We start from the raw sequence: 22,485 nt of genomic DNA on the forward strand, positions 1-22,485 counted from the left end.
AAGCTTATTGTATGGTGTTGCTGATGTTGCTGCTTTGCATTGCTTGTTGCCACAATAGACTCTAGCTCTCCTGTCTTTGTCCTGAAGAAATACAATTTGGAAAATCGGTAGATAATATAATTATATGAAATATTTCATGCAGCAGCACAAATTAAATAAACAAACAAAATCAATATCAACAGATACCTTGTAAGGCTAACATTACTTATTTGGTGGAGTAAAAAGATGAAAAGCATGCACTAGACTTTCAAATATCAAATTAATATGTAGCATGCCTTTCAAATGCAGGAAATCTTTAGTATACAGTATTAGAGCATTGATGACATATCAGAAGATTTGCTTTATGTTTTTTTCAAACTGCAGTTTAAAAATTATATTTATTTATGGTTATTACACTTACAGTAAGATTGGCTGGGAGTCTTGTCAACAAGCTCATGTGTCTCCTAAATATGAACACTTTTAGAGGAAATTGGTGCAGGTCTATTTAAAGAGCTATCTGCCTTTTTACTATTAACACATGTGAAAAAGATGCATTAAGAAGAGTGTCTCTTGCAACTAAGTATTTTGTGCAGTAAGAAGTCAGAACAATAGGCTTCATAAGGTGTTGTGATACCAACTCTAAGCCTGAATATTTTATATAGATTGCAGTGTGGCTAAAAGTCCCATGGGTAAAATATAAGGAAACAAAGTTTAATTTATGTACACTTTTCATATAGATCTTCATTTTGATGCACTTTACATAGAAGTGCATATGTATACATTTAGAGAACAGACAAGTGACTTGCTCTGGGTAAATGAGTGTTGGCAATTACCAAACTTTTAACCTTGTAACTTATTCTAGCTTTTTAGGCACACTGTATTTTCATTTGAAGCAGGAACATCTTTTAGAGTTGTAAGATAATTGTAAAAGAATTACTACATAAAGTTTTTAAAGATTCTCTGATATTTATGTAGGATTGTGGTCATTTGGCTAGGATTCTGGGCATGGATTCTTAGCAGCCAGAAGAAGCTGTGATTACTGTATGACACTGATTGTGATCATGCAAGTCTAGAAAATTATTCCATAATTTAATTACAGGCTGCTAATGGGATGAAATGTTAAGAATTTTTTTCAAGTACACTTAGTAGGCTCAGATAAAGTAATCACACAGACACAACATCATTTAAAAGCTGCTCAGTGACCTAGTGATGAACCTTCAGGTATCTGACTGACCCTTTTTAAAGAAAGTCTTGCTTAAATTTCACATACTGGCTGCATTGTAATACTAAGACAGATGATTGGCATGCATTACCTAGGGCTATGAGCCACAACCTTGCTGACCTGAGCTATGTAAGTCTGCAAAGCAAAGGTCAACAGGATGGGAAAAGGGAACATAGTATCACTAATAAAATAATTAGTCTCTTCAGTTTTTCATATTTTAAATATTTATAAAAAGAGATGTTTCAGCTTTTTACTCAAAAACACATTGCTGATTTATATTTATTTTGCTTCAGACTAATCATTTTGTTTAAAAGCTAAGCAATGGAATTATATTTACATACTAATAATTAAATAGTTACAGTGTATACAGCATTCATATGTCTCAACATTCAAACATATTTTAAAGGACAACACTGCTAGAAAGACTTCGATATGCACATAGGTCAAACAACCACTGTTGTGTTGTATTTGCCATATTATGGGGGTAAATTTATGAGCAACACTACTGCATTTTAAATAAATATAGAGTTGTGTAAATATTCTACAATAAATCTCTGAATCTTGACCTTTCCATTAAATCTTTTTGTGTAACACTATCATAAACAGTAGTAGAAAATTCACTTGTATTAAAAACAAACTAGGATATAGGAAATATATGAAAATGTTAATGCAAGGAGTCTCATGTTAAATAAATGTCTTTTTTTAGCAAATCAATGTCTCCACTGGATAATGCTGAAGTCTACAGTCAACAATGTAATGCATTGATGAAACTGGCTGTAAAGCACAGACTATGTCATGAGTATGGAGATGCAAGCCTCAATGATAAAACTGATCCAGAATCTTTGTGTGGTCGTGCAATGAAAGCTTCATGTGAAAGCTGTCAGGATAATATTCCTTTTATCACACGGTGGATGGAAAATAACCAAGACTTTCCAGCTTCTTTTGAAAGATGTATGCCTTATGATCAAGTTCAGAACATAATCAGTTCTTCTGATGATTGTCAATATCAGAGAAAACAGAAAGATAAGCCATTCAATTTGAAAACTGACTTTCTGACCTGTGCTGATGAAGAAATGACAAATGGAAAACAATGCCATGACAGTTACCAAGAGATAATGGAAGACCACATTGATATTAAAAGTAACACTGCCAGGTATGTTCACCTTAAAACAGACTTCAAGGTAATATTTAATAATGATTTTTCATGACAGTATGTTACATGTATGAAATATGTATTCCTTTTTGTGATCATTAAAAGTTGCCAAAGTACTTTTTAATTGCTTTTCTTTTCCCAGACTGTAACATGTACTAGGGCTGTCTATTATCTTTGAATGGATTAAAATGTGTCTACATTTTTGTTATTTTTATATGATTATTTTTATGTTTGTCTGATATAAAGCGAATATCTTGGGCAGTATAGCATGTTATGTAGGTGTTATAAGTCTTTCATATTGTTTATAAAAATGTATCACTTCTTGCTTAGCTTTAAACAAAAATACAAAGTTTTATGCATTGTTAACATGCACCCATTATTTAATTTTGACAATTATGGATTGGTAAAAATGTTTATTTGCAAGTTTCTTTGTTAAATCTTAACTGCAGACTACAAATCTAATTTTTAAGTAGTTATGTAAGCATTTTTCATTTATGTTTTGCAGCTTTGCAAATACAGTAATTTACAATCACCATGAAGGATTAAGCTGTCCCGTACTAAAAGAAGTTAAAAATTCTTCACAAGCTAACAGTGAAGTTATTCAGGCATTTGAGGATAAGAGTATAAGTGCATCCTTGGAGCAGAAGCATAGTAACATTTGTGTGAATAGTGATGGAATAAAGTGTGAAAGCAGAAATAAGAAGGCAAAGGCTGCAACAGTCATTCAAGTATGTATATGTGTGTGTTTTGTGTTTTTGTTTTTCTTTATTTAAACCGTAAAATTTACCATAACAAACATCTGGTCTAATGATCATATCCACTCTTGTTTGCCATTTTTCTTTTTCATATGCTATGATAGTTTTTTAGCTTATCAACTGTAATAATTACAGTAATTATTTTTCACTGTCTGTTGGGTTGTGATTTTTTTTCTATTACTTGAGTTTTCAAGCTTATTAATAGAATGTCATTGTCTTACTGGTGAATTATGTTTGATGATTTAAGGTAAGTAATAAGTTTCTATGGCACAGTACATTCTTTCTACATTAACAGACATCATTATTTTATATGTGGCCTCCTGCAATGTACAGTGACCATCTCTAGAATACAAGTTGTGTACATTTCTTTTGTACACTTCAGTGAAATATGGGGAGAGGCCCACAGACACTGTAGACATAAGGTCTGGTGTTTTGATTTTTTACTGCATGATCATAGTGGTTTTACATCTGCCATGAAAGTTGATATTATGCTGTTATATAAGAACATACATGTTTAGACATAAATATTTCAGTCATCTCCACATAGCTCACCAGTGCCTATTTGCTTTATTTATACAAAATACCTTCCAAAAAGGCTTTAAATGACCCAAAGTAAAACTATCAAGTACAGTACTTGTTAACTTATTCAGAGTATCTGTGGATTTCTGTGTGAAGAAATACTTCCTAATGTTTGTGTGAAATTTACAATTTGCAAGCCTCCATCTGGCCTGTCCCATGAAAGAGAATTTTTAAAATAAAAACATCAGCCTTACTAATTCCCTGCATAGTTTTGAAGTCCTTCATCAAGCCACCTCTAAACCTGAGTTTCCTTGAAGCTCCATGAATATTTAATTTTAGACAAATCCTACCCAGAACTCCTAGAATTACTAGAGGAACTACTCTTTATTTTTATTTTTTATCTTTTATTTTGTATGCAGTAATGTCCATTTTATCATATGGATACTACAACAGCAGACAATATTCTAGTTTGTATTAACTTCCTTGACCTGTGCTAATGTAACAAGATATTTTTTCCTTCTTAATTAACTCTGGACAAACAAGGTCTCTGTTAGTATTGCATTAGGGTGAGTACTTAACTAACTTTAGCGACATGTGTTTGTTTGCTCAGCTATTAGATATTTTGATTATGTCAGTTTGTTTTCCTCATCATGTAAGAATATGCAGGCTCACAGGCAGAGTGCCTTTTTCCTAGTGCCCTGGAAAGAGAATTGAGTCCTGAGTGGATTATAGAGCTCTGAATTTTCATGTGGTTTCTTAATTCCTAGAGGGGTTTTGAATATGTTGGATAAGAGTAGTTTATCTGAAACCTCTGCTAGACCTACAGGGTATGTTCTTTTTCTGGTGCTCATAGAAAATACCTTTCTGGGGCACCGACAGCACATATGATAAATTTCCCATGTTGTGCTCTGACTTCCAGTATGATATTCTGTTATATGTCCATGGCCATCCTTTAATAATAATAGTGTACATTTTATTTATATAGCACCTTTCCGTGATTTTGTATATTTTTAACTGGCTAATCATGCAAATCATAAAAGGATACTATCACATATTGGAAACAGTTGATATTAAGTCAGATAACTTTAGACACAGAAGTAAAAAAGAAGGTTAATATCATTAGAAAAGGTTAACTTTTTCCTGTTTTCTTAACTTCTTTTACTTACTATATGAACCTTTTTGCTTTATTTATATATTACATCAGTTTCTATGAACAATTTATGTATTTATGAATCATCCAAGTCATTAGCTTTGGATTGTAAAATGTTGTTCCCACGTTGTATATTTTAGTTTCCAGTTTTTAATGTTTTTTTAAATGTTACAAATTATAGCTAACTGGAGGTAGAGAATAAGTTTACATAGTAAAATGTATAAATGCCGTGATGGTTAAATTAGCTTCTGAACTGGTTTGCAAGGTGTACGTTTTTTAACTTGGTCTACTTGTTTTATTTATTTATATATTTGTGCAGCAATGTCCTTTTTTGTCATATGAGTACTACAACAGCAGAGAATAATATAGTTTGTATTAAATTCCTTGACTTGTACTAATGTAACATAATATATTTTTTCCTTCTTAATTAACTCTGGACAAACAAGGTCTCTGTAAGTATTGCATTAGGCTGAGTACTTAACTAACTTTAGCCACATATGATTGTTTAAAATGTATACTATTGTCCCCAATTTATATATTTTTGTTTCTAGTTTTTATTTTTTTTAAATCTTACAAAAGTATAGTTAACTGGAAGTAGAGACTAAGTTTACATAGTAAAACATATAAATGCCCTGATGGTTAAATTTGCTGTTTTGCCGGTGCACTTTTTAAACTTGATCTACTTGTTTTATTTATTTTTTTGTGCAGTAATATCCATTTTGTCACATGGTTACTACAACATCAGACCATAGGCTAGTTTGTATTATGTTCCTTGACTTGTACTAATGTAACACAATATACAGTATATATACAGTATATAACTGGAATTAGAGACTAAGTTTACACAGTAAAATGTTTAAACACCCTGATGGTTAAATTAGCTTCTGAACTGGTTTGCAGGTGTACTTTTTCAGCTTGGTCTACTTGTTTTATTTATTTATTGGTTTGTTTATTTATTTATTTGTGCAACTTCTGAACTAGATGCAGGTGTACTCTTTCAACGTGGTCTGCTTGCTTTATCTTTTTATTTTTTGTTTAACATACATATGTCTAGGGCAGGGTGGCACAGTGGTATTGCTACTGCTTCACAACAGGAAAACTGGAGTTCATGTCTCAGGTGGTGCCTGTGTAGAGTTATGCCTGCTATCTCCATGTTTATGTATTTTTCCTCCAGGTACTCTGGTTTGATCCCAAAGTCCAAAGGCTACGTGAATCGGCCCTTGTGTTTAGGTGGATTTGTGCCTGTTTACCCTGTGACAGACTTGTGCAACATCCAGAGATTGTTCCTGCCTTGTGCCATTTGCTTGCTAACAAAGACTCCAGCTTCCCTATGACCCTGCCTTGGATAAACTGGTTATAAAAATAGGTGGATGGATGGATGAATTTCTAGGGCATATGAAAAACTTAATAAGGGCACATTACATCGAGAAATAAGTTCCTGTGGATATAGGGAAATCATCTTGCTAAAGTGCTTAAAGCAGAGGAAATAAAGACAGAAAACATCCTCAGCCTCTTTGAACTAGAAGGAAGTAGGGCTTTTATAAATTTATTTTTATTAGTAGCAACTAGTGTTTGTTATATACTCCTGCAATTGTATCTCCTATGGTCTTCTGACTTCAAACAAAATTACCATGATTACATTAAATATAAATTGGCCTGACTACACTGACATTTCACATGTGTAGCATCATTTCAAAAACTTCCTATCTTCATTGATACTAACATGAAAATCTTTAAGACAGTTGAACAAGAGAAAGAAAAAGAATGAATACTGGAGTTTAAGACTATATCAATGATATAATTTATCTGTGTATATTATCTGTAGAATGGAAGCAATAAAGTCAGCCTAGCCTGGTTTATGAAATAATGTTCTTCTCAGTATGTTAGAATTGTTTGTAAACACCTTTACATCTATATTTTTGTTAAGGAGGAGGAGATGCAGATCTAAACATTCTTTAATAATACTGCAGATAAGTTCATGTTTTACCCAAAAAATTCTAAATGTATTCATAGAAAACTGTAAGTATTGCTTACTGTGTGTTAGCCTTTAATGAGATAAACCAGTATATGCAGAGTTTAGTGTGATCACACAATTTTTTTTTTTCTTTTTAAGGCTTCTTGGCGAGGCTATATTTTACGAAAAAAACTGGATTCGGCACTTTCTGCTGCAAGAATAAATAATGTAGAAGATGATTTTGAAGAAATTAATTTAGAAGACTTTACTTTTGATGAGGTATATTTCTAACTTTGAAAGTCCCTATATACAATTATTTCCACTTGGTTAATATTATAGCTATTAAACATAATCAGCTTTAACGTTATTTGATACACTTCTGTATGTTTAATGTTCTAAAGATAAGATTGACATTTAGAAATGTAAAGGAGTTCTTGTCTGGTAGGAAGGTGGAAGAGATAAAGACATCATCAAATAACAAATTCTAAGATTCAACCATTAGTTACCTTTCCTGTGGGTAACTGAGTCATAGCTGACCCAATGGGAACTCTGCACAATTTTCTGAATATTGGAGGAAACTATTGTATCCAAAGGAAACCCATAATGTCATAAGGAGAACAAACAAAATCCTCAGACACAGTGTGTCACATAACAGCTTCATTTGTTCTTCTTTTGCTATTGACTGGACATAGGGAAGTTCCAGAGAGATAGAAAGAGAACCGGAAGAGTAAAAATGCAGGGTTTACTCTTTTGTTTGATTCCCTAGAATTGCAGCACACAGAGACACCGGCAAGAGAGGGAGATAGGGGTGTGGAGGCTATAGAAGGATAAGATTTCTTAAAGATGTACTGTACATCACCCAGCAGGTGCCAGATGCTTTACTTATAGCATACTTGAGTCTGAATATTGCACAAGTTTTTAGGGTGAGTTCGCACTGCCACAATGTAGAGACAGTTATGGTGAGCAACTGAATGAACCATCCCACCAGGCAGAACGGAGTTCAAACTATGTTGGTAGCCCAAGCAGGCTGCTAGCTATTTATTTTGTCTAATGAATTTTGTATTTCTTTTATTCCCTCTTTATCACTTTTATGTGTGTGTTTTTCTTATAATGTCCCATTTTTGGGTTTCTTGACATTGTTGCAATTGCAGAAAGAGTCCACAAAGGCTATTATTAGAACACAACATGAAAATTAACCATTGTTGACAAATGTTGACTTATCTTGTATGTGAAGGACTACTAAAGACTGAATTATTTAGAAGGCACTAGTTTGAGAAGGGGGTCATGGAGAAAGAATGAAAAGCAATGGAATGGACATCAGACGGATGCTACCATTTACAAATTTCTTGAGTTAGGAGTCCAAAAGCAGTTCTGGGTATTCGTTTTGTACTCTTTAATGATAGTGGAGACTGGGTACAGTGACACCTGAAGCCACTTGAAAGAAAAACTTGAAAGGAATTTACTGAGGCATTGGACATTTTGGTAATCACCTAAACAAGTGATCAATATGTTCTTATAGCCTGGACTGCTGCAAAATTCTTCTAGGATGCTAAGGGACATGCATGAAGGCTGAAACAAAAGCTGGTGACCTCTTGCTGATGCTAGTACAACATACAAAAGAGAGTATGGATTGCTGGCCCCTATGAGCAAAGGGTAACTCAGAGATTCCCTAAGAGCTACTTTGTATTAGAAGGTCTGCAGTTACTGAATGAGGTTAAACATTTATATTAATATTTACTTATTTGGTGGACGCCTTTATGCAAGCCGACTTACAACATTTATGATACAATTGGTTACATTTCTTTTTGATTTTCCAATTGGAGCACAAGCCGGTCAAATGATGGTCACACTTAGACTGTAGTGGGATTTTAAACCACAACCTCCAGGTTTGAAGTCCATAGCTTTAATGACTACGACTATGCTTGTTGTGATAGATTTGAAACACTAAATTGGGTTTATAAGTTAATAATCAGTTGGGGCAAATGCTTATTGGAGATGTAATTGTTGCTGAAGGAAGTGACAGAGAGAATCAAAGCGTTTAGAAGGAGACTGCTTAGTGGTATATTTAATGTGGGAAAGTGGAGCAATCACCCAGATGAATACCAAGACAACCTCCTTTATAGTCAAGTGAAGGCAATTTTGATACTCTTTTTTTCCTTTATAATGATAACTAGCCACCCCCCGCAGCTTCGCCCATATATTAATGAAACAGGACAGTGAGGAGGGCTCTGCCCAGCTCTCTAATCCTGACGTCACTTTTCCCTCTTCCCTCGGCCCGCAGCCTCTGTCTTGGATTGGCGCCAATATATTGCTCCTGCAAGCGAACTATGATTCTTAGCATAATGAAAGAAGTTGCAAAATCAACCAGACTGTTCAAGCAAATTATAGAAAAAAAACCATCTAAATCCGTTAAGTAGTTCTCTCGTTTGCTAACTAAGCAGAGTTAAGGTTATGCCCCAATGCAGACACGTGAGTGAGGAGGGCCCCGCCCCGCAGCCTGATGAGTCTCTTTCGGATTTGTGCTAATAAATCGGTACCACAAGTGAACTATGATACTTAGTGCGATGAGAAAGTCTCAAAATCAATGGAATGTTCAAGCAAATTATAGAAATAAATCGCTTGGACCACGAAATGTTTAAAACCGTTTCTTAGCGAGCACCTATGGGCCAAGGGTAACCTACATTCCAAATTTCAAGTCCTCATGGTTCGGGAGATTTCGTGATTAGTGTGTCAGTAGTATTTGGCTTTTATATATATAGATTAGGAACTCTCAGGCTACATAAACGTTCTTTAAAAAATTACAGGAAGACAAACCTAATATATAAGTGAAAAATATACTGCTTTGTTTTGTGAAAAATAATAATTTGTTGCATATTAAAAATTTACTGTAAAGATTTTTGTGTGTTCTTTAATCTGTAGGCATCTTTGGAAAAAGACTGGATCACCTTAGATTCTGTAGCCTCCTTTTCAACACCAGAACAATTTTTGAACCATCTGCATTTGCCAAAGGTAACATCCTCCATGGAAATTTTTATTTCTTTATTCCTTCAGAATATATAGCAGTGCTTTGATAAATGTTCTTATTTATTACCTTGAAAAACAAAATTACTTTAAGAAGCCTCTGACTTTATTTGCATCACCAGATGTAACTTTTCAGGCAGTCTTTTCTCCGCTGGTTTGTGCTTTTTTCATTCTTTATTTTGGATTGCTTTCAGCACTTTACATCACAGTAGCAATTCACTGATGTACAACAGCTGTGCATGTAGCTTTCTTTGGTTTTCAAATGAACGTGAGAATGAAATTAGTTCAAAGAGATATGCTGTAGTATTTTTTTATTTCAATTTTATAGTTTTAGTGTAGTGTGCATTTACACACACTGTACAGAATATAATTATATTTTTTCATTTTCAGATATTAGAATAGCTTTTTTATATATAAAAGCAAAAAAATTTAAAGTTTACATTTTTTTAAGTTTAAATGAAAATATGATGCATAATATAAATTAATTTGAACATGTAGTATTTAGATACTTCTTCCTCCTGCACTTAATTTTTAACCTGCAATAATTTGTAATAAAAATGAAAATTGTGTCTCTATCCATAAAATACATACCACAGTACTGAAAAAAAGAGTTATTATGAACAGATTTAAATAAATAAGCAGGAGCACAAAAATATAGGAAATATTGGGAAAATGCACTGGCACAGACTAAAAAAATTCTTTGTAGTTTTCAACAAACTAAGCGGAAAGGTAAATAAAAATTGTAAAAAAAAAAAGATTAAAAAAAACTGATGCAAACAAGGGCAAAATGTGGTCAATAGGCTTATATATCAAATAGATTTTATCAGGTATGGGTTCCTCTGTTTAACATTTTGACAGAAATGATGGAATTATGTGTAAGAAAAGATTAAATTCAATTTAAGAACCAAGGTTATAAATTAGAAAAGGTTAATGTAAACACCTTTAACTTGTGTGTTTCGTGGCCCGGGAATAGTCATATAATATTTTTCAACCGATATGCCAAACATGCTTGTTGTAATAAATAAACAAAAAGTTTATTCATAATGCAGGAATTATATAAGATGGATATTTGCATGTATACAGTATAAAGATGCAAGATATTAAATTAGCAACTCAAAACATAAATCTAAACTGGCTGGGTTTCTTTGTTTGTTTGTTTTTTTATATAAAAGTGGAAGGTTCAAACTTTTGGAATACATTTCCACTTCTTAATTGCCCAATTGATTGGCATAAAATTGAATAGAAGCATTATTAATTTAAGATCAAGCATGAAAGAGATAGAGGCAATTTTGACTTGGTGAAAGCCTTGAATTTTAAGAACCCATGTAGCATTAATGTATTTTACAAAGATCAGGACTACATTTCGCACCACACATTATGGCAAAAGTCATCTGAGCCTGTTTGTTTAACATGATGGAAGGAAAAGAGAAAACAAATGTATGATTGAGTCTGTGCTGTAAATTTTTCCCTGCAGTTTTCTGTTATTTATATGTTTTATGTGTTGTGCAGCACCATTGGGGAGGGTCTCAAAAGAGCTCAAAAATCTCACAGTGTATATATTTGTCTTTGCACCTTTACTATAAACCTACTGTGTATTTTTAGCTAGTATTAACAGCATACAAATTATCTTTGCTAATTGACAAGGTTAAAAACTAACAGTAAAATTAACTTGAACAGTATCTGAGTGAACAAAGTATTTTGAATTTTGAATGGATTAAGTAAATCTTCTCCCCTACCCAACCTAGCTGATATATTCCTGGAAACTATACAGTACAACATATTTTTCACTGAGTGGACGTGAGGTTAGGGATCTGCACTGGCAATCGGATGGTTGCCGGTTCAAATCCCGTAAATGCCAAAAGGGACTCTGCTCTGTTGGGCCCTTGAGCAAGGCCCTTAACCTGCAATTGTTGAGGGCACTGAGTAGTGAGAAAAGTGCTATATAAATGCAAAGAATTATTATTATTATTACAAGTAAAATACAAGAATAGATTATATTAATTACTATATGCAGAATAAGTAAATGTAAATGTACAGATTTTTAAAACACACAGAAAACAAAATAGAAACTAATTAATGTAAATAGGAACCACCATTATCTGTCCATTAATTAATTAGTGACCTGTTGACAACAGCAGAGATCAAAACTGTAAAAGAGAAAATCAAAGACAAAGTTAGATATTGTCACGGTCCTTGTAATGGAGACCACAGCCAAATAGCTGTCCACCCCTCCTGGGCATTCTATAGTCGAGTTTGTAGTGGACCATCCAGTTGGGTGAGAGAATCTCGCCATTTGATGATTCCTTTATCTGGGATTACTTTTCCATATGTAGGAGAGCATCTTAGCAGTGGCAACTGGCATCAACATACTGAAAAGAGAAGCAGAATAGAGGAGGGTTAATAATGGTTTATAAATATTGTTATTACTTATATTTCTGAACAAATCACTAACAAACAGAAAAGCAGTATGCACAGCTAATCAGCAGGTCTAGTCAGGATATAAGCTAAAGTATTGAGTTTTCAGCCCGAATTTAAAAGCTGAGACTGAATTGGCATCTCCTGTATTAGCAGACAGTTCCACAGCCTTGTAACTTAAAGCTTGACCTTCCACTGTTATTTTATTAATACTGTACTTAGAATCTTAAGCAGGCTGGCATCTGAGATCTTGGTTTGTGCCCTGGTTTGTAAATTCAGACAAGTACAGTAAGTAGTGTGTTGGCCATTTATGGCTTTATATGTTAAAAGGAGGAAATGACTTATGCCAAATGCACCTGAAACTTAATTGAAAATTAATAAAATCAAACCAGAGAATTATATTTCCCAACATTCTGTTTTCCTTAGTTTATTTTAAGGGTATTTTTAATGAAAGGCTGTTGCAGAGCCAAAATTGATTCTAATATCTTCATTCTCTGAAATTAAGCATCCTATTATAATAATATACTGGTTTAAACAAGCAATTATGTTACTATTTAACTGACTGTCAAAGAGTTTCTTATAGACAGTCAAGCATGTAACAAAGAAAAAAATGGAAAAATCAGTGAAGTTTTTTTTTTATCTTCCTGTCAATTGGCTGCAAATGCTTTGTCTTTTAGGTTCCAGTGGATTGTATCTTATGGTACAGAGCCCAACTTTATAATGTACTCTACTGGAAACACTTGTCTTTCCTAGTTGTTTAAATGTTCATTGAGTGACAACATTTTATACTGTATGCTGACAAAGTGTCTTATGGTAGACAGGAAATGACCAAAGGATATTGTGTGTAAGGGAAAATGAGCAAATGTAATGATTTAAGTGCAAGTCACCACCAAAACCTGCATCATGAGTATATCATAAATAGCAACCTAGTTTATTCTAAACAGCAGTCCCAAACATGCATAAGGCCAAGTAGGCCAACACATTATCAAACTTTTAGGAGTATTGTAACACAAAAGTAATTGAAGAGAGACATCACAATGGAGAGCAGCCATGGAAAATAACACACTTAATCCTCTCTGGACCTTCCTGCATGGCTGATTGAACCTGTACGTATTAAGCAGGACTGCCTTTTCATTTTTCCTCCTCTGTGTTTTTCCTAAGAAAAACTCCTTTTATTTCTTATCTCTCTTGTCTTCCTCTCAATTTTCTGGTATCTTTTGCCCCTGACAGTTAATTTTTTGCCAAACAGTACTCTCCCAAGTCTGAGCTTCCTATGCCCTAGAAAATGTTCAGTTTTATACCACATTCTGCTGTTCTTTAGAATTATATCCAGGTCAAGTGTGGCTCTATGTATGCAGCAGGTACTTCACCTTAGAACTCCATATATCCACCCCTGATAACTATAAACCCCGAATTTTACATCAGCCTTAATGTCAATCTTAAAATTGCCATACAGAAGGGATCTATGCCCAAATTTGAATGTACCAACTGAAGCAGCATTTCAGAAACTAAACAATAGACTCCACTAAAGAAAGTAGTCATAAATCTGAATTATACTTTTCAAAAATTAGTTGTCTGTTGTTTCAAACATTTATATAGAATAGACTGTAAAAGTACTGCCTTTTGAGGCACTAGATTTTTGGTCTTTTAAGTTAATATTATGATCATGAGAACTGAAACTATCAGTCACTAATTTCACTGTTGTCAGATTAGCTGGGTTTCTGCTAGCTTTGATATTAGATATGTCTAAATATCTTATTAGACACATGATAAACCAGATAAAGTCTATTACTGAAAATAATTCATTGACAAGAAATTTACAGATGCATTGAAGGTCAAGTATGTTAAATATGAAATACAACAATGCAGTGTTCAGTTTTCTGTAAAATATTTTGGGATGTCTATATTATGTAATGGTCATATTTTAGCCAAGATGATTATAATGTAATTTTTACACCAAAATTTAGCAGTTACGTATTAGTACTAAAATGTAATATTTTCTAGCATTCAAGTAATCATAATGAAAGTGAAAAACTATCACCATCTTTTCAATGGCAACCACAAGAAGCATGGGTTAATAATGACAGTCAAACAGAATTGACAAGTAAGCTGCAATCATCACCAAAGGAAACTCAACGAAGTGAAAGGTAGGTACTCCTTATGAAATAAATTATCTGACAAATATTGATTTGACTGCAACTTATCTTAGAGAAATAAACTCTGATACAGTGGATTGGTAAAATTTGGTATTCTTGTCTGTGAAAATCCCAGATTTTGTAAGTGTGCATCATTTCTTTCTTCATTTATGTTACTGCATATTTGGAATTATACTGTATGTTTACATAACCACCCTGCATGCAAAATTTTCCTTTGAGATAATTAACATAACATGGTACAATATTCTCAAAACCTATTCATCTAATTCAGGATTGGTTGCTTCCGGGTGATGGTGAAACTTGTCCTAGTGGCACTGAGCACAAGACAGAAATGCCCATTTTTGGAATTGCGAATCGACCTACAATGTCTTAGGTAAAACAAGTGTAAACAGAAGGAGAATGAGAAAACACCTGTGACAGTGCGGGTTGGCTCCACTCACCCAAAACCATAATGGGAGCCGTTTGAACCCATCGATTGTCATAACCGAGTATTGGGCCATAGCATGTGAAGATACACACACAACAGCTGCAATGGATGGGTGTTAAAGTAAAAGAGTTTTTAATCCATATGTGCTTATAAGAACAATTCAAAGAAAAACAAAACTGTGTATTTCCCCATATTAAATAAATAAATAATTCCTGTGTCCAAGGTGAAGTTAAAAACAATGCAATAAATAGTCAAATAAATAAGTTAAAAAAAACCAAAGGTAAAGCAGAGTTGTTTAACTCCCTGGAAACGAGACACCTCTTCCTCTGCTCTGCTGTAGCAACCATCCTTTTGCCTATTGCCATCTCACCTCTCTCACCCTGCTTTATCTCGATCCACCCCTTTTCCTATCCTTCACTCCAGCATTTTTCTCTCTCTGCCATGACTCCCCCAACCATTTTCTCCCATCTTCCTCTCACAAAAGCACGTGCCTGTCAGATCCCTAGGTAGACCTCCGTTCATCACCTCACTACCCCATTACTATTCCATGGGAACTGATCTGTCCCAAAAACATTGAAAATTGCACTGGCCATCGCAGAGTTGTAGAACATGTAAAGAATGCCACTTTCAACATTTTAGAAATGCAGTTACTTTAAGACTGCTCTGCCCTTTCTTAGATAGTTCCTCTGTTTAGGTAGACCAGTCCAGCACCTCATTAATTTGGGCTACCAAGTACTTGTAGTAGTATAGCACTTCCACATCCATCCATCCATCCATCCATCCTCTTCCGCTTATCCGAGGTCGGGTCGCGGGGGCAGCAGCTTAAGCAGAGAGGCCCAGACTTCCCTCTCCCCGGCCACTTCTTCCAGCTCTTCCGGGAGAATCTCAAGGCGTTCCCAAGCCAGCCGGGAGACATAGTCCCTCCAGCGTGTCCTGGGTCTTCCCCGGGGCCTCCTCCCGGTTGGACGTGCCAGGAACACCTCACCAGGGAGGCGTCCAGGAGGCATCCTGATCAGATGCCCGAGCCACCTCATCTGACTCCTCTCGATGCGGAGGAGCAGCGGCTCTACTCTGAGCCCCTCCCGGATGACTGAGCTTTTCACCCTATCTTTAATGGAAAGCCCAGACACCCTGCGGAGGAAACTCATTTCAGCCGCTTGTATTCACGATCTCGTTCTTTCGGTCACTACCCATAGCTCATGACCATAGGTGAGGGTAGGAGCGTAGATCGACTGGTAAATTGAGAGCTTTGCCTTACGGCTCAGCTCCTTTTTCACCACGACAGACTGATGCAGAGCCCGCATCACTGCGGATGCCGCACCGATCCGCCTGTCGATCTCACGCTCCATTCTTCCCTCACTCGTGAACAAGACCCCGAGATACTTGAACTCCTCCACTTGGGGCGGGATCTCTCCCCCAACCCTGAGAGGGCACTCCACCCTTTTCCGGCTGAGGACCATGGTCTCGGATTTGGAGGTGCTGATTATCATCCCAGCCGCTTCACACTCAGCTGCGAACCGATCCAGAGAGAGCTGAAGATCACGGCCTGATGAAGCAAACAGGACAACATCATCTGCCACCAAGGAGTTTTTTGACCACCTCGGTGACTTCAGTCCCAGAGATGGGAGAGCCCACCTCAGAGTCCCCAGGCTCTGCTTCCTCATTGGAAGGCATGTTAGTGGGATTGAGGAGGTCTTCAAGTACTCCCCCCACCTACCCACAACGTCCCGAAGTCGAGGTCAGCAGCGCACCATCCCCACCATATACGGTGTTGACACTGCACTGCTTCCCCCTCCTGAGACGCCAGACGGTGGACCAGAATCTCCTCGAAGCCGTCCTAAAGTCGTTCTCCCTGGCCTCTCAAACTCCTCCCATGCCCGAGTTTTGCCTCAGCAACAACTGAAGCCGTTCGCTTGGCCTGCGGTACCTATCAGCTGCCTCCAGAGACCCACAGGACAAAAATGTCCTATAGGACTCCTTCTTCAGCTTGACGGCATCCCTCACCGGCGGTGTCCACCAACGGGTTGGGGATTGCCGCCATGACAGGCACCGACCACCTTGCGGCCACAGCTCCGGTCAGCCGCCTCAACAATAGAGGCACGGAACATGGCCCATTCGGACTCAATGTCCCCCACCTCCCTCGGGACGTGGTTGAAGTTCTGCCGGAGGTGGGAGTTGAAGCTACTTCTGACAGGGGACTCTGCCAGCCGTTCCCAGCAGACCCTCACAACACGTTTGGGCCTACCAGGTCTGACCGGCATCTTCCCCCACCATCGAAGCCAACTCACCACCAGGTGGTGATCAGTTGACAGCTCCGCCCCTCTCTTCACCCAAGTGTCCAAGACATATGGCCGCAAGTCCGACGACACGACCACAAAGTCGATCATCGACCTGAGGCCTAGGGTGTCCTGGTGCCAAGTGCACATATGAACACCCTTATGCTTGAACATGGTGTTGTTATGGACAATCCGTGGCGAGCACAGAAGTCCAATAACAAAACACCGCTCTGGTTCAGATCGGGGGGGCCATTCCTCCCAATCACGCCCTTCCAGGTCTCACTGTCATTGCCCACGTGAGCATTGAAGTCTCCCAGCAAAACGAGGGAATCCCAGAAGGTATGCCCTCTAGCACCCCTCCAGAGACTCCAAAAGGGTGGATACTCCAAACTGCTGTTGGCATACGCACAAACAACAGTCAGGACCCTTCCCCACCCGAAGGCGGAGGAGGCCACCCTCTCGTCCACCGGGGTAAACCCCAATGCACAGGCTCCGAGTCGGGGGGCAATAAGTATGCCCACACCTGCTCGGCGCCTCTCACCGGGGCAACTTCAGAGTGGTAGAGAGTCCAGCCCCTCTCAAGGAGATTGGTTCCAGAGTCCAAGCTGTGCGTTGAGGTGAGTCCGACTATATCTAGCCGGAACCTCTCGACCTCGCGCTCTAGCTCAGGCTCCTTCCCCTTCAGAGAGGTGACATTCCAGGTCCCAAGAGCCAGTTTCTGTAGCCAAGGATCAGACCGCCAAGGTCCCTGCCTTCGGCCACCACCCAACTCACACTGCACCCAACCTCCTTGGCCCCTCCCATAGGTGGTGAGCCCATGGGGAGGAGGACCCACGTTACCTCTTCGGGCTGTGCCCGACCGAGCCCCATGGGTGCAGGCCTGGCCACCAGGCGCCCGCCATCGAGCCCCACCTCCAGGCCTGGCTCCAGAGGGGGGCCCGGTGACCCGCGTCCGGCAAGGGAAAACGTCGTCCAAGGTTTTTATTCTTCATCGGAGGTTTGTTGAACCGCTCTTTGTCTCATCCCTCACCTAGGACCAGTTTGCCTTGGGTGGCCCTACCAGGGGCATAAAGCCCCGGACAACATAGCTCCTAGGATCATTGGGACACGCAAACCCCTCCACCACGATAAGGTGACGGTTCAAGGAGGGGACTTCCACATCCACTCCCTAAATAGTTATTGGACACAGATGTGCTTTAGTATGGCGAAAGTCAATAATTAGTTGCTTGGTTTTGCTCGGTTTTGCTGATGATGAGTTGTAGGCAATTCTTTTTGCACCAAGAAACACAATTCTCTGCCTGATTCCTATACTCTGTCCCACCCCCTTTGTCAATATATACAGTTAGTGAAGAATAGAATTTCTGCAAGTAACCTGACCTGATGTTATATTTATACTACGAGGCGAACAGAAAATAAAACGTATTTTCCTTGTGTTACTGTAGTGTTGCACACATTAGAGACACTATCTTTGAGCCTCACAAACTGTGGTTTACTGGAGAGACAGTTCATTATCCAGAACACCATAGCCTTATCCACTTTCATATCTCTGAGTTTACCCCTTAACAGAAATGACTGGATGGTAGTTGTATCTTCCACATTAATCTTTGTCCGTAAGGCAGTGGATCCAAGTGGTCTTTGACAGGAGGACTCAGCTTCTTGAATTTTCTAATGATGTGGGATACAATTGTCACTGGTCTGTAGTCATTAGATGAAGAGGCACCTGCTTTCTTTCGAATTGAAACAATATATAGTGTTTTCCAAGGCAGAGGTACTTTCTGGATCCTTAATGAAGACATGTTACAGAGGATATCACAGAACTGGTCACCACAGGCTCAATAACTAACTCTATTTGGTGCAGTGTTTTTTCCTGTGTTTAGCCTTTTCACTTGTCACCTCATTTGGTTATCAATTGTGGACATCTGTACTGGTGTTCAAAAGTGTGCTAAACACTGGCACCAAAGTGGCAGGAATGAAATATGTACAAGTAGTTGATTCAATTCAGTAGAACCAGTGTGTGGGGGCTGATCAATGGAAGGAGGTGGCAGTGGTAGGCATGGATGAAAAATCCATTAAAAATTGGTTCAGGGTGTTAGATTTGTTCATGATGCCTCCCAGCACCTGAGTTGTGGATTGTTTAAGACTAGTAATTATGCCTAGTCTATTCCACATATTTTTATGTTATTCTGAGTGAGTGTGCTTTCTATTTTCAATTCTCTGACGCTGCTTTTTCTTCAATGCCCTTCAGAGATTTTTTGGAAAGCTGTGCATTGTTTTTGAGAAACCAGTAGGGTTGACACAGAAGCTAATAAAGTCTGTCACTCAATATCATCACCATTTGACTTACACATTATTTCCCTGGATCTCTTTTGGAAACAGTCACTGAGGGCAATTTCTTACACCAAGGTCCACTTCTTCACTATCACTGTGGAAACAAGGTGCTGCCTAATAAAAACATAAGTTGGGAGTAAGATGGATCAGATTGTGGTCAGATCTATCAAATGATGCCACAGGTTTAAATTTAAAGGCATCTTTAACATTTGAAAAGACCAGGTCCAGGTCCAGCTTGTTGTGTCCATAACTTACACATACTGATGGAAACTTGTCATTGTTCCTTCCAAAGACGTAAGGTTGAAGTCACCACATATTATACCTGCAAGATAATGTTCTAGGTTCTGGCCTTTGGTTTCTGCACTTTTGCACTGAAGAGGAGGAAATGCAGGAAGCACGTTGATTAAGCCCAGATGTTGTATAATGCAAGAATAAACATTTCTAGTGTAAAATCTTTACATTTTTTATATAGATCTTATCCTCAATTTTTAATCTTTTATGTCTTTTAGTTCAGTAAGCATAACACCATCATGTCTATCAAAAGATGCAAACAGTGTGAAATCTGAAAAGGAAAAACTAATATTAGAGGAATGGTAAGTAGGCCTTTCTCTTTATGTTTGAAAATTTGTAATTATTTAATCTATAAGTAAATATAAAAAAAAATCAACATATCTTACAAATATCTTTACTATTTTTACAATATATCTTTGTAAAATGTTAAAACAAATTTCTGTTGTTTGAAAAGCCAGAAGAGCTTTGCACATCTTTCAAGTTATGATGCATCAGGATGTCTGTTTGCAAAGTTGTATACAGACTACTCAATACAGTAAGCATCAGCCCAATAACCCTGAGCCTTTGCCTAAACTAAAAAACCCAAGTAAAACTGTTTGTGTTAGAGATGGTCTGTTGCTTGGCCAGAAAAACAATGGGGCAACATGACTCGAAAACCTTACTGATAAGCTTGGCACTTAGTGCTTTTGAGTCACTGAGTACACAAGACTATATGGACTATGAGAAAGTTAAAAAAAAATAACAAATCAGTTTAAGTTATTTTAATGCATTGGACTTGTTTTTATAATCCTAGAATGCCTTACAGTATAACAAATAAAATATAGTTGAATTCCAGCCATCTGTTGTCAAACCAGCTTAAAGTGGTTCAGTTTCAAAAACCAGTCCAGGCATCACCATGTAAAGGCTGAATCCTGCTGGATGGGATGCTAGTTCATTACGGGACACACTCACAGATATGTTCATCTTCACTCATACAGGCTCCACTTAGAGTCACCAGTTACCCAACACCAAAGTATGTCTCTAGGACAGTATGTTTTTAGGATGTTGGGACAAAAAAATCTACTGTTTAGAGATGGCCCAAACAGGGAAAGGGAGAATGTGCAATCAAAGAACAGAATATACTTTTCAAGCAACTATCTTGGAAATAGAAGTTTGTGAAATGATCGAGCTAGCCTTTCATTCACTCATGATAACAGCACTTTAGGACAAGATGGATTTCATTGTGCAATTTTCTAATTTCATTTAAACATACACTGATGTAGGACTATCATGGGAACTACACTAGGTGATCACTGGTTTAGCTATCCTGAAATGTTTGACTTATATCAAGAGTGTGAACTTTAATGCATTTTTAAATTCCTCGGATAACTTGTATGTGTGGAAAAAGGGTACTGAGTCGCATACTTTGCATTAATGCGCTTGATAAAAATTAAGCAAGAAATATTTGTGGTGAAAATTAATTTTGGGTGCAGATACATACAGAAGATGCTTGTTTTATGTAGTAAGCAATGTTCATAACCCGTCCATCACACATAAGCTTTCATATGCCATAAATGTCATGTTTGAATGGCATAGTTCAACTGGCTTGGATATACTTAGCAAAAATGAAATCAGTAAAAAAATGAAAGTAGCAACATTCTATGCATAAAGCCAGAAATAAATAAATAAATCACACCACTTGCCGTTCATGACTGATCCAATAGTATCAGGTTCATTCTCAATACCATTATATAGAAGACTAGTTTTTATGTTGGACTTACAGTATTTTTGCATAGAAAATAGGTTCATGTAGTTTTCAGAATCTTGAACTTTTTGTTCACTATTTGAAATACTAAATTCAAATTGCAAGTCAGGAAGACATGGCTGTGCAAAAAAATCATGCTATCAGTGTTATCTAATCAATGCCTTTTGAATGTTTTATATTTTTCCTCATTCATCTTTATTCTTTGTTTTGTACCAAGTCAAGCTAGCATCTCCTATATACTTTAAGAAGCTGTACAATTTAAATCTTTAGTTCATAACTATAAAGCAGTGCACACAGCCATCTTCTGTTAACCATTGTTTTTAAAACATCACTTTTTAGGGTAAATCAAATGTTTTTAAATCTTTTAACTTCAAAGAAAGACACCATTTTAGTCTATTCTGTAGTTTAAAGTGCATGTTGTTTTTGTTTTATTGATGGCTTACTTCATTTTATTAGCTTTCATGATAACAAAATCAAATGAGATCTTAGCAGAACTAATACATGCATTAAAATAATCCCTGACAAAATTTTAAAGATAGTTGAATATTTATAGTTGAAATTTTCAATTACAACAATTAATCTTGTTTAAAGTTTGCTTAGAGGTGGTCTTTTGAAGAAGTAATTATGTCTATAATCAAAGCATATCTGAAATACACATCAGGAGAATTCACTTCTTGAAAATAATGGGATAGAAGCTTTGATGTCACTCTTCAAGGTCATAGGAGGAGAACTAATCAGTATAAACAAGAGAATAACAGTTTAAGACACCAGACAAAGATTAAAAACAGATTTAATATAAATAGAAAGGTGTTTTTTTTTTAAAAAAAGGTTTCCTAAATGTAAATATGACAAAAAAGGTATAGAAAATATATCTGAAACATTTGGCTCAAAATTGTATTTTATGACATTTTCTTCTCTGTTGCTATTTGAAGTTTGAAATCTTTCTCCTGATTGTTCGCAGTGCTTATGGTAAATGACAATGTATGTTTTTTGCTATGTATGGAAGTTGCTGATAAAATGTATTGTCCATTTGCTAAACCACTGTCATTTAGTACATGGTCATAGAGAAACTACTTCATTTATAGATGGGATGCC

General features: G+C 36.9%; 1 protein-coding gene across 1 annotated transcript in view; it reads left to right on the top strand.

Annotated features, from left to right (window-relative positions):
• The window catches only part of lrriq1 (leucine-rich repeats and IQ motif containing 1), a 140,400-nt gene that overhangs the window by 59,834 nt on the left and 58,081 nt on the right, over positions 1-22,485 (top strand). The window contains exons 16-21 of the mRNA XM_039761770.1: positions 1,908-2,354; positions 2,860-3,082; positions 6,892-7,011; positions 9,652-9,741; positions 14,173-14,315; positions 19,865-19,948. Coding sequence (XP_039617704.1) covers positions 1,908-2,354; positions 2,860-3,082; positions 6,892-7,011; positions 9,652-9,741; positions 14,173-14,315; positions 19,865-19,948 — 1,107 coding nt within the window. The remainder of the gene's footprint in view (positions 1-1,907; positions 2,355-2,859; positions 3,083-6,891; positions 7,012-9,651; positions 9,742-14,172; positions 14,316-19,864; positions 19,949-22,485) is intronic.

Source organism: Polypterus senegalus, chromosome 8, assembly GCF_016835505.1.
Source record: "Polypterus senegalus isolate Bchr_013 chromosome 8, ASM1683550v1, whole genome shotgun sequence".
Taxonomy (NCBI): domain Eukaryota; kingdom Metazoa; phylum Chordata; class Cladistia; order Polypteriformes; family Polypteridae; genus Polypterus; species Polypterus senegalus.